General features: G+C 46.1%; 1 protein-coding gene across 2 annotated transcripts; it reads right to left on the reverse strand.

Annotated features, from left to right (window-relative positions):
• Positions 1–398: 398 nt before the first annotated feature.
• AGT (angiotensinogen) lies at positions 399–12,084 on the reverse strand. Of its 2 annotated transcripts, none has more exons than XM_064708549.1 (5): positions 12,005–12,084; positions 5,630–6,443; positions 3,098–3,362; positions 2,513–2,657; positions 399–2,059 (listed from the first exon to the last, which is right to left on the reverse strand). In XM_064708549.1, exons 2-5 carry the CDS (start codon positions 6,414–6,416, stop codon positions 1,868–1,870), a joined length of 1,389 nt encoding a protein of 462 aa, XP_064564619.1. In that variant the 5' UTR covers positions 6,417–6,443; positions 12,005–12,084; the 3' UTR covers positions 399–1,867. The 2 variants fall into 2 exon arrangements, with proteins under 2 accessions (XP_064564619.1, XP_064564620.1); XM_064708550.1 differs by lacking the exon at positions 12,005–12,084 and adding an exon at positions 8,842–8,958.
• Positions 12,085–12,390: the final 306 nt, after the last annotated feature.

Consider the following 12,390-nt stretch of genomic DNA (forward strand, 5'->3'; position numbering starts at 1 on the left):
TCAGAAACAAGTCTCAGGAGAGTATACATTGTGAGGTAGCTTATCTTGTTGGTGTTGTAGCATTTGCTCCAGCACTTCTCTCTTTGCAGTCCTTATTCTGGTCAGTTTACTTTTAGTTCCTTGTCTCTGCCCTTTTCTTCTTCCTTTTGCTCTCCGGGGTGTCAGTGGAGAGGTGCTCTCCACCACAACATTTCTTTTCTGAACAGTGTGTTTGATGGGTTTGTTTTGTTTTTCTGCCTGTAGCCACTGAAGAGGGATATGGAGTTCCAGAGCATGTGGCCTCCATGTGTGAATAAAGGCATTTTCCCTTTAACTTGGTCAGTGTACCCAGAACTTATTTATGGACAAAATAAGCCAGAACTCATTTATGGAAAAAAGCCCAACTGAACTGCAGCAAAGAAACTTGGAAGTGAGTTTATTTGCATCTTTCTACCTCTGCATGTTCATACTTAATTACTTCTGTATATAATACAAGTACAGTATTTAGATGTTAGAGCATCTGGAGTCCATACAATATAAATGGATAAATACATGGATGCTGTATCCTAGCATTCTTGGGGTTATTTTATTTATTTTCCATGAAGCTACAGGGATGTGTCACATATCCACATCACTGACACCAAGCTGCTGGCATTAGTGCATTTACTTAGACCCACATTTGGGCCACTGTGGATGGTAATGAGCTGCTGTGCACTGTAGGATACATCTTTCATGATCTGCCAAAGAGATTTGCAGTTATTTTTAAGTGCCATTAGTGCTAACAATAAACCTAGAGATGAGAGGTGGAAATCCTTGTTCCAGGCTTTCCTTAGTACCAAGGTTTGTCTCCCAGTTCCTCACTTCAGAGAGTCATCTAATAATCTCTTGTTCCACTTTAATGTTTCAAATTTTTATGACTCTGTTAAGAGTTGGACTGGACTGCTGAAATAATTTTATTCAGAAGTAGCAGCACCACATTCACTATTTATACTAATATATATTATTGCCATTAATGCTATTTTTAAAGAGCATATGGTTTGGATATGTTAAAGTTTACAGAATTGGACTCTGAGCAGTAATGTCCTTCTTTGCTACAAGGCTGTAAGAAATGCCTCACAGGTTATAAAGCAATCCAGTAAATGGAACTGTGTTGCAAAAGTAGACCTTGTGGGATTTTTTTCCTAAAAAAGTCAGAGATAATTCTGTCAGGCTCTGAGAATTTATCCATCACAGTTCATTAATACTACCAAACCCTATTTTTAGCATTTCCATAGAGTTAAGAAGTGAACACATCCATCTGGGCTGCAGAAAGAATGAACTTCCTCTAACCATGTTTTTGCTTCCAAAGCAGAAAAATCTTGTCTCAGTGGGACAAGTGGAGCCTGTGCTGTTGGCAGCATTTTAGAGGGAAATGTTGCTGATGAAGCTAGAAATCCCTGTGGATAATCTTCAGTGAAATGTAAAAGGGAGTCTCTCTTGCAAAACTGACTATACAATTAAAAAAGCTTTTTAAAGAATGAAGAGGTCCTTTTCTATAGTAAATAAAAATACTATAGTAAAAGCTGCTTATCTATTTTTTCAAGTTGATGCTTTGCATCGAAACACTGCCCTGCCCCACTGCATCCAGAAAGGGAACTAGGAGCAAAAGAGATACAAAGAGTAAAATGGAAGCTGGAGGAAGGATGTGAGTCACCTCACATGAAACAGATGAACGAGGATGAAATGTTGCAAGGTGTTAGCTTTCAAAAAGCTGTTTTTTGAACACTGACAGCTTCATCTCAAAGCTAAGTAGAGCACTCAACAACATCACAAAAGTATCTGATGAATAAGAAAAAGGTGATGGGAAATGTGCATCATTCTACTCCTTTCTTATCCTCTGTGTTTGCATTTAATCCTCATGCAGAGGGTTTACTACTCTGCCAAGAAAAAGCATTGCCCTTGACTGCTTTTCAAAAACAGCAAAAAGGAATGGCCTATTCAGTGTTACATCCAGGTACATCCCATCTTCCTTCTGTGCTGCAGGGTCTTCTGGCTGATCTGTTCCATCACTGGCCAGTTTGAAAAAGGCTTTATTTATTACCTGTAAGGAAAAACATATGAGTAACTCTGGAGTCATCAGAGCACAATTGTGATGGGACAAATGAGAGTCTGAGTAAATGATGAAACACATTGTACTCCATAGATGTTTAAAAAAGATGTTGGGAATACTTGTCCATAACGTGCAAAAGCTGTGTAACTGCTTTTACATTGGGCTGGGCCGTTATGCTGTTACCCTTGTGTCAGGGTTTAACCCCAGCCAGCAGCTGAGCTGCTCACTCATTCCTCCCACGACTTGCCAACAACTAAAACTCTTGTGTTATCTGCATTATTCTCCTACTAAATCAAAAACATAACACTGTATGTAATACTCAGTTGCCTACTAAGCATGTCCCCTACATGGCTCTGACTGCTTAGTTCTAGTTAAATTTATTCAGTTTAGGAGGCTGAAATGTGCAGGAAACATTTTTTTTAATGCCAGTGATGTGTACTGTACCTTTCCAACTGTTAGACTGTCATTGCTTATCTTACTGAAGTCTGCCCCCTTCCCCAGCAGCGCAGGCATTTTCATATCTGCAAGAAGCTCCTGTAGATCAGAGCTGTCTTCTAGTGTTAATGCTGGCAGCTTTAATTTAATTTCTCTGCAGAGAGAGGGAGAGAAAGAGGCAAGTGAGTGATTGTTCACTGTGAGAGCGTCGTGGTTGGGCAGTCCTGGGGCATGGGCATGTGAAAACAACTGCAACAAGTGCTCAGTGTGTGGGTACAAACACAGTGGGCGCCTCTTAATGGTTCCAAGTGTGAACTCACCCAGACTTCACCCAGGGTCTGCTGCTAAACCCCAGATGATCCCACTTTATGGGTGGCATGCTTGTTTCCTTGAAATACCCCCAGATAAAAAGCTGATCCCATGAAGTGGAGCTCCTTTGAAGTGAGCCCCTGGCTGTGCAGGAGTTTCTCTTTGTGCACAGCAGTACAGCCTCCCTGGCAGCACCTGCCCCAGGTGAGGGGCAGGCCCGTGTGGCTCACCCCATGCCATCCATCCCTTCCATGGGAGGGTGCACGGCCCCAGCCCCTTCCCTACCTTGGGGCCAGGTGCTGGAGCCAGGCTGAGGTCTGCAAGCTCTCCTGGGACTCCAGGTGCTGCAGGTCGCTGCCACCGACGGGCTGCAGCAGCACCAGCAGCGCCGTCCGGCTGAGGGGAACCTCCACGGCGGAAAAAGCGCCACTGGCGTCGGTTTGGTACCTGAATGTACCCGTGATGGACAGCATAGGGACCAAAACCTTTGTGTCTGAATCCACCCAGAACTCCTGAGGCTCTCTGAGCAGGAAGGCTTGCTTAACATTTGCTGAAAAACAGAACAAGAAAACAGAAATTGATTCTTCTCTTCCTTCCCTCCTCCCCTCTGCCCCTTAGCTGGGCTTTTTCAGAACACGCTGTGCCTTAGAGAAGGACTGCATGTATAAAATCACATTTAGCTATTGCAGTCATATGTCTCCCCCTTTTAATCTGCCTTCTGGCGGCATCAAGCTCACAGCACAGGGGCCATGACCTCCAGGACTGTGACTAAAGCTGCTGTGTTTCTGTTGGCTTTGGGGCCTTTCCTGGGGACAGGAAAGTGTTTCTGCTTGCTTGGCTGCCTGCTTCCTCCCAAGCTGCCATACGGTCCCCAGGGGCTCACAGGCCTGTGCAGAGGGTCAGCTTGGCTTCCTCTCTGTCCCTCAAGTGCAGTGATGGCATGTTTGGAACACCATCCATCAGGGCCAGCCCGTGCTGCAGGAGCACTCTCAGGCAGCCAGGTGGGCTCAGGAGAGGGAAGGCAGCACAAGCTCTCCCTGAGGTCTCACCCTTCACCATCTTACAAACTAAAGCAAGGGGGAAGGTTGTAAGCACAGCACTGAAGTGTTGGTTGAGCCAAGGAGGTTAAAAAGGACATACTCAAACACTTACTAGACCTTAAAATAAATTTCTTTCCCAGTTCACAACTATGAGAGGCCTTGCTCTCACCTTGCACTACTTCTGTGCAGCTTTGCATTTCAACTTATCTGCTCACTCCCACAGATCAATGCTGTGCCCAGCTGGGCAGACAATCCTGTTCAACACTAAAGAAACTACTGCCCTCAGTGAAACTTGCAGCTGTTGTTCTGCATTGAAATCTAAATGGCAGGCCCTGCTTGGCAGCAAGTCTGCAAATGTGAAGAAAACTGTGTGCAAGTAAACAGCACTTGAGACCACTGGAACATTTAGCTGCTGTTTTGTATGTATTTCTGTCACTTTATCAGTGCTATGGCTGCTAATAGCATCTCAGAGCTTTTGTAACGTGTTTCAGAGAAAAAAAAAGGTACTTTATCCTTTCTGCAGCTATAGGGACAGATATGGAGCGTGGCGGCATCAGCTGTCGTGGGTGCTCCTTCACAACCAAATGGCAAACCAAACACTAAAGTCATCTTCTGTGTTTATTAGAAGGTAATTGTTTGTGCAATTCATTTGTTCTTGAGCCAATTTTGTCCATCCCATGTGTGGGGACTGTAACATTTAAAATGTTTTAAACACCTTCTGAGAGAGAAGGTAGTAGAACTGACCCAGTGAGGCAAACCCTTGAACATGTGTTTCTAAGCTTATACAAATGACAAGTCTCCAATACAGAAGAAGAGGAAAAATGGTTCTACTAAAGGAAACTGCTTTTGTCACCATGCCCAAGTGTGTAACACAATTACTTTTGTAGTATCATATCTACGCTAGATCTTACAATGAAGAGAAAGCTGATGCCCACAGCTCACTGAGAGAATGACAGCAGCCATGCAAGGCAAAGAAAACCCAATATCCAGTTTTGAGGTGGGAAGATGGAGGCACAAAAAGGCTTCCTGAGCACCACAACTCCACCTTTAGCAGCAGAGGCCCACTCAGGAGCTTGGGGCTCACTGCAAGTGTTCTGAAATACATTCCTAAGTAGGCAAACTGTCTGAAGTGTGCAGCTTTGATACTGCATTCAGTCAGAAGGATCTAGGAAAGCAGCTGCACTCAGAAGAGGAGGCTCAGTTGTAGTGCAGGGGGATTTCTGGGACAGCAGCACAGAATGACCCTTGGCAATGAAGGGATTGCCTCATTCTAGGTTTGTATAAGTGCCCTGCTTCCATAACTGATGTTCAGGTGCTTCCTGAGCCAGATGTTGCCTCCAGACTTCTGTGTTTAATAGCCACCAGAGGAGTCATGTCCATTGTACTTTTTAACCTTTTTTGTATCTGTACCTCTGCCCTACATCCCCCAGTTCCTTTGGCTTTCTTTAAAGCTACACCCTGATCAATCTTGCTGGTGGCCCCTCATGACTTTCAGCCCCTTTGCAGCAAGAAATGCTGCGCAAGTCTTTCTTATGCACCTTTCCACACCTTTCCTGGACATGGAAAATTTCTTGGAGGCCATCTGCCTCCTCCTCACTCCCCGTCACCCTTGCTGGTCATGGCAGAGCGCAGGCAGGATCCCTGGCACAGTGGTGGGGAGCAGAGGTCCAGCCTTTCCCCACTGGCCAGGCCTGACCTTGTTCCTTCCCAGGAGCAGGGTTTGTGTCCTGCTGTCCTTCCCCAGCCTGTTCCCCAGAGGAGCAGTGCTGCCTCGTACCTGCCAGGCGGGCGTCCACGGCAAAGAGCAGCTGGGCGGATGGGTCCATGTCTGCCAGCAAGGCCTCGCTCTGGCCCTCGCCCTTGGCCTCCACAAAGGCATTGATTTGTTTCACTGCCTCGCCTGGATTGGCAAAGTCAACAGCTCGGGCGTAGAATGCATCAGCACTGGGCAGCAAGTGCTCCATGAACAGCTGGAACAGGGCTATGCCAGGGGCACAGAACAAGCTCAGGGTCTTGGAAAAGAGCAGCTCCTCGTCCCTGCTCTTCACAAGCCTCTCGATCGTCCTCAGGCTGGAGAGGAAATTGCTTCCGACTGCTGTGGAAGTACAGTCAGGGTTTCCAGAGGGGGGGACAAATCCCAGCAAACTCTGCAAATCAAGCGCTGTCTGGTTTGAGGCCCCCAGGTAGAATGACACCAAGGAGCTGTAGAGGCTGGTTGGGGACAGGAGCACATTTTGGCCCCTCTGCGCTTCCTGCAGCGCGCTGTAAAACCGCATGCCCAGGACGTACACCAAGTCACTCAGGTAGCTCCGCTCCTTCTCCCCCCAGGTGCTGAGGCTTGGGGCTTCCAACTTGTTGTCATTCATGCCACCTTCGTATTCAGGTGTGGTTTGGGACTCAATGGAGACAGGGACAACAGTCTTTCCCTCCTGAACCAATTTTTCCAGCTTTTCACAGTCACTCTCATTGAAAGAAAACAAATTGAAAGGGTGGACGTAGACCCGGTCACAAGTCACCAGAGTAAGGCAAGCCAGCAAGCAGAGAAAATCTGCTACCAGATTCATGTTGGAAAATTGCCGCCACCGTGTGTGCTGAAAGAAAAAAATAGGAGGAAAGGAGAGTGGTCAGTCTGTTTCAAGTACAATTTCTCTTAATACAGGGAGAGGTGCTAGTGCTGTGTTGGAATTACAAAGGTGGGGATTTTAGTATTCAGTGGTGTTTGGTCTGACTCTGCCGCCAGAAAGCCTCGGATGAGACAGACACCAGTTTAAATGGCAGCAGGTAGGAAATGGGGGTACAGATGTGACTCCATTACCCACTGCAGTACCCTAAGGATTTATCATGGGAATGGTAGTGGATGCTGGTTATGCCTGCAAACTAGAGCATGCTACTTCTGCAAAGCCTTGTTTTGCAACAAATGCAACAACATTTGTTCCTGGGAGCTGGTCAGAGCCATCTCTGCAAACTGCTGCACTGAGCCTTGCTGACACCCAGACAGGCTAAGCTGTGCCTGCTGTTATGCAGGGACTGGGTTTGTAAACCAGTTCTCTTAAGGTCCAAACACAGAATGTATGTCTGGTCAGTAATGGATGTCTAGTCAGCAAAATACTTGGCACTAGCTGAGCACGTTATGTTTTCATAGCCCAGTGCAAACATTCATTCTAGCTTCTAGGCAAACACACTCCAGGTTCCCTTATACAAATGTGCTCACACTGAAAACATTTTTCATTGCACCTTCTATGTCTGAATACAGAGTTAGAAGGGCTAGGCTGAATTTTACTCAGCTGTGCAGGCAGTCTTCTGAGGTAAAAGACCACTTGCTGGTCTTGTTTTTCCTGACTAGAAGCAGAGAATTTTACTTTATGTCGATGTCACTGGTGTTTTAGCACAAAGAATGCAATGGCATTGAGAATGTCATGGACATACACACACACACAGAGACAAATTATACCCACTGACAAATTTTATATTTTTAGGATTCCCTCTTATATCAAACTTTTTTGATAACTAATAGCTCTGCTGCACATTTCTTGGATTTCTAATATATAACTGTTTATCTGTGTATTTGAAATCCACATTGAAATTTGTTGAAAATTATGCATCTGTAACACATATCAGCCAAAATGTTGTTATTCAGAGCTGTATTTTTATTCCAGTAGTAATTCCTTGTTTATTGTAGCTTTGTTCAGCCCCTTTCATCTGTTTCAAGTTCTGCAGAGCTCATTGGATGGCAAAATGCTATCAGCCTTGCCAGTAGCCAAGCCCTACTCTCTGCTTTCTTCCTCCAAGGCTTTTTGAGTCACACCAGTCTGTCAGGTACTGTAATTCTGGTGGCCTGAGCCTTTTGAGAGGACACAGAGCAATATCTGTCTCACCAACACTTTACACAGGGTGAAAGTGCTTGTGTTTAAATCCAGCTATTCAAGACCTGGCCCCTTCCCAGCCTAATTCACAATGTATAACCATATTCTTTCCCCTGAGGGGTCCCCAAGTATTTCATGCCTAATGATATCCCAGTTTGCAGTACCACCACTCTACAAAAACTGAGATGTGCTTGGTAACTAGACATACCTTGCCAAGTATGTCTGCCTGCTAACATGGATATCTGCATTCCCAGGCTGTACGCTCCTATCTAACAGCTGGGTTTGCAAATGAAGTTTATGTTCTTATGATGGTCACTCAGGTTGTCTAAGTGTCTTCCAACTGAATGCCTAGGAGTCAAGCCTGAAATTATTTGTTCCATAGAGGCATGCAGGGGAGGATCTGCTGTAGATCCCTGTCCCCTGAGCCTTCACCCAAGGATTGTTCTTCCCCATTAACTCTCACCTCATCCTCTAAATTACTGTGTGGGCAGCGCAGCCATGCTGCTGTCCCCTCTGCTCCTGGCCCTTCTTCACCTCCCCAGCCTCACAGGTAGCATGTGACATGCATGACAGAGCATGTCACTATGATGTTCATGATATTCACTGCTTGGGACTGACTAAAAAATTATCTTGGAAGGTGCCTTCCCAACTTCACTTGCACAGTTAGCCTGGCTACTGTGCTAGTGGATTTCTAGACTCCTCAATGCATTTTTTCACATTGGCATGCTCAGGAAAACAAACAAAAAAGCCACAAATTAGAAGGAATTCCCTGCCCACACTTTTTTCTCCATCATACAATTCTTTTGAGGCATTACTTAGTCTTTCCTGCACAGCAAGGAGGGTGACCCTCTGCCACCCAGGCAGGCTGTGCCATTAGGCACTGTTGGCACCCAGTGGTCACTTCTCTCTGGGATGCCAGAGCTCCCAGCTCTGTCCAGCTTTTGTTTTATGAGCAGAAGCAAGAGGAGCAGTTCTCACTGCCAAGCACTTACCCTAAGCCCCATCTGTGGAAAGTCAGCGTGGTTTGTTTGGCTAAAGAAGAGAGCCCCAAGCTCTTTGGGAAAGCATCAACACCTGAGCTGGAGAAGCAGCATTCAAAGCAAGTGCAGTAAAAGCGCGTACTCGCCTCTGTCCTGGGGGTGTCACCCCTTTGTTGCCCCTCCAAGCTGCTGTCCCTCAGGCGAGCTCCTCACACACCTCTCCCCTCGCGGCGGTGAGGCTGCGGTGGAATTCTGCCCTTTCTGGGCGGCTGCTGTGGGCATTGCGCAAAGCTGCTTTACATCACAGCCTGGGGCTCACAGAACTTACCTCGGGCCAATGAGACCTGAGCCCGGCTCAACAGCGGCTGCATAGAAAGTTCCAGGGATGGATGGATACACAACCTTTAGCCAGACCCAGCACACCTGTGTAGCCTGCAGTTACACATTTACCAAGGCAGACATAGGCCTTTTTGCTACACAGAATAACTGATTATAGGAAAGACCTCATTTTTGCCAGACTGAGAGGAATGCAGATTTCTTTGTACTTATATTTGTTGTACAGTTAGATTTTTGGAATTGTTGTACAGTGATCAGATTTTTGACTTCACACATAAATTTTCTTTAATCTCTACCTTGCAGCCTGGGGACCCACCAGTGTGTGAGACATATATGCTACTGCAGAATAAAGTTATTAAGCTCTCAATTTTTACCCTTTCTTTCCCTCTTGAACTGTTCAGAATGTCAAGGCTTTGTTCTTTCTCCTCTTGAACAAGAAGTGTTGAAATGGAGAAGATGAAAACCCAATAGAGGAGATGGCCAAAGCTGGATCACAAAGACTTCATCCGTCTCAGTGTCAGCCTCTCAAGTCTTGTTTGGGAAAAGGGGTTGGGATTTGCAGATCTTTGTGCTGCTTTTGAAACAATCTTTCAACTTTGATGTGCCCCTTCTTCCTATTTAAGCTCGTAAACAGTGAATCAAGGTAGGGATAAACGCAATTGGTTAGACTGGGTCATGTTCAGTGCCCTTTATTCTTAGTAATTAAAATCCCATGGCTCTAACAGGAGTAAGGCTGATTTATCATCTGTGCTTTGATTTTAGAGGGCCAGTCAGGCATGATTTGTACTGCAGTGCCCAGCTGCATGTTGAGAGAGGGATGTTGTGCCTGGGCAGCTGCAGCTGGTGGAGATGAAGGTGGAGACAGGGACAGCTGAGTCCCGCCAGCCTAAGGGCTGTATGCCAGGTGCCTAACGCCAAAGAGATGAGAAATTTCTGTCTCTGCAGTCCTGCTTTTCATTTAAACAATCTGATTACCTTCACTATAATGAAGTCCAAAAGTGGTTCTGAGCCCAGGCTTGTATAACATGCACTGAAGGCTTAAACAAACAGCTTGAAAAATTCAAGGTGTTTTGTCCTCTTGCTGCCTGAACATCTCAGGTGAGGAAGCATCTGCCCACAGCACAATCCCTGAGCATTTGTACCATCTCCAGACAGCTTCTAGCTGAGTAAAGAATACAGGCAAAGGGAGGAGGATGAAAAATGAAAAAAGCATATTGCTTAGCTAAATGCTAAGAGATCAAGTTAGGTTTCAGGTCCCCCTTCTTTCCCCTCTACCCTGGAGACTCCTTCCCACAGGCAGAGCAGGGGAGCCAGCTGGTCCCTCAGAGGCCAGTGGAGCTGCAGGTGGGACGTGAGCACAGCCCAGATCTGTATCTCCTGCACACCCCCCATGTGGGTCCCCCTGAGGCACTAAGCAGGCACCAGCAGAGCACACAAATGGCCAGGCCATGCCAAGCCTATGAGCTATGACCAGCAGAGCTGGTCTGCTGCATCCCTCTAGATGAGGCTGGAGCACAGGTAAAAAGAAAACCCATCCCAGTACTCTCTGTATCAAGGACACACAAATGAAAGATGTTTCATGGAAGGGCACCTTGTATTCCATAAAACTCTGAAAAGTATCCTTATTAAAAATAATTACTAGCTTTGGCTAATATGCTACAAGTGATGTTAATAACTTACAGTACAGCTGTCAGACTTACATGTTTGCTGTGGACAATAAACACTGAAAATGGAAATCACAAACCCCTCACCCACTGTACTTTTTTTCATTAGATCATTATGCCTTTCTTTGTTCTGTAGCATCCAGACAATGTTGTTGCTTGGCTGTCTCCTGCTTCCAGCTCCCCTGAAGGTCATGACCAAGCCATGCTGCAGCTGTTGGTCTCCTTGTGCTGTAAGTACCAGCCCTAAACAGGCAGCCCTGGCTGCAGGGGATGCTGCCCTGAAGAACAGAAGTCACCTGAACAACAAATCTAGCATGTGAGTCTGGGGGCTCTGCCACATAAAGAAAGTTCCGTTTAGTTGAATATTCTTGGGGTTTCCAGCCAAGTTGATCCTTGGGTGTCTTTTGGTGTTTGTGCACTCAGTTCTATTGTTTTCTGTCGATAAAAAAATGGTCAGTGTCTCTAAGGACACAGAAGTCTATCTTTTGCCCCCCACCCTTGCCCCCCACATCAATAAAGTAATCCCATTAAAATACCTAGCTTTCTCCAGAAGTTTCACCAGGAAATGTTCAATGTGCTGTTTTTACCACAGTCTCCTCTTGCTTTGGGCCGCTGGGAACTGGGCTGGCCCCAGTAATGAGGAAGAACCTTTGATTTCACCTTATGTTCATGCACTACAGCAAAGCTCAGATACAGCTCCCCCCCTCATTTGCCAGTCGCTTGTGTTTGCTCACTCAATTAATATTTCCCTATTAAGATGCATCACACACCAGCACACTTCTTAGATCTTTGTCTTTTATCTTTTAACATTTTCTTCTAAAGGAGAAGGTTTCAGATTACAAAGAATGTATCCTGCCACGCCTGCAACATGTTTTATCCTAGTAATACCTAATTACAGTTAGTCTTTAATTTTACTTCCGAGATATTTTTAAGAAGGAGTGCATGAGCATTATTCCACTTACTATACGTGGACTCTGTTGTCAGGCTTTTTTTGTTGGGTTGCCATGGTTTTAGGAATGGGAGTGTTCTTAAAGATAGAGCTTCGACTTTAAAAAGCAGAGTCTCTATCCGGCCCTTCAGTTCTGGCATCCAAGGATTTTGCCCCTCAAGGAGAGTTGTTCCAGAGAACTTGCACTGGGCCAAATTTGTGCAAAAAGCTTTCTGGCAGCAAGGAACCCAAGAAGGTGAAAGCAAGGCTGCTCTACAAGCATCCCCCATCCAAAATAAGCCTGTGGCCCACACGTTCTCTAATGAACTTCTCGCTGCAGCAGCCACAGTAAAGGCACAAAGAAACACAGAGCTCTCAAACCTGTCGTTCAGCGGTGAGGTGTGCGCTCTCCTTCTGCCCCACTCTCGGATTTTGGAGGGGCACTCGGCTCCCCCTCTTATACCCACTCTTGCATAAGCCAGGCCCGCCTCCTCCCCCCACCACTGCCCTCATTTCTCTTCAAAACCTGCCTCTGTTTTTCCTGCTTGTTATTCATGGTAGCTGCTGAGAGGGAGCAAAAAGGGGTGGAAAAACACTGGTGCTGCAGTTATGGCTTTTCTTGCAGCCATCCCAGGGATCAGATCTCCGGGTCAGCCTCACTGCTGTGAAGTGCTAATGTGGAAGCACTCCCCTGCCCCACAAAAAAATTCTTGGTGATGGTGCTCCAGCACTTCTTCATGCAAATACTGCCAAAAAAGCTTCAGAAA

This window comes from Zonotrichia leucophrys, chromosome 3 (genome assembly GCF_028769735.1).
Source record: "Zonotrichia leucophrys gambelii isolate GWCS_2022_RI chromosome 3, RI_Zleu_2.0, whole genome shotgun sequence".
In the NCBI taxonomy this organism is placed as follows: Eukaryota; Metazoa; Chordata; class Aves; order Passeriformes; family Passerellidae; genus Zonotrichia; species Zonotrichia leucophrys.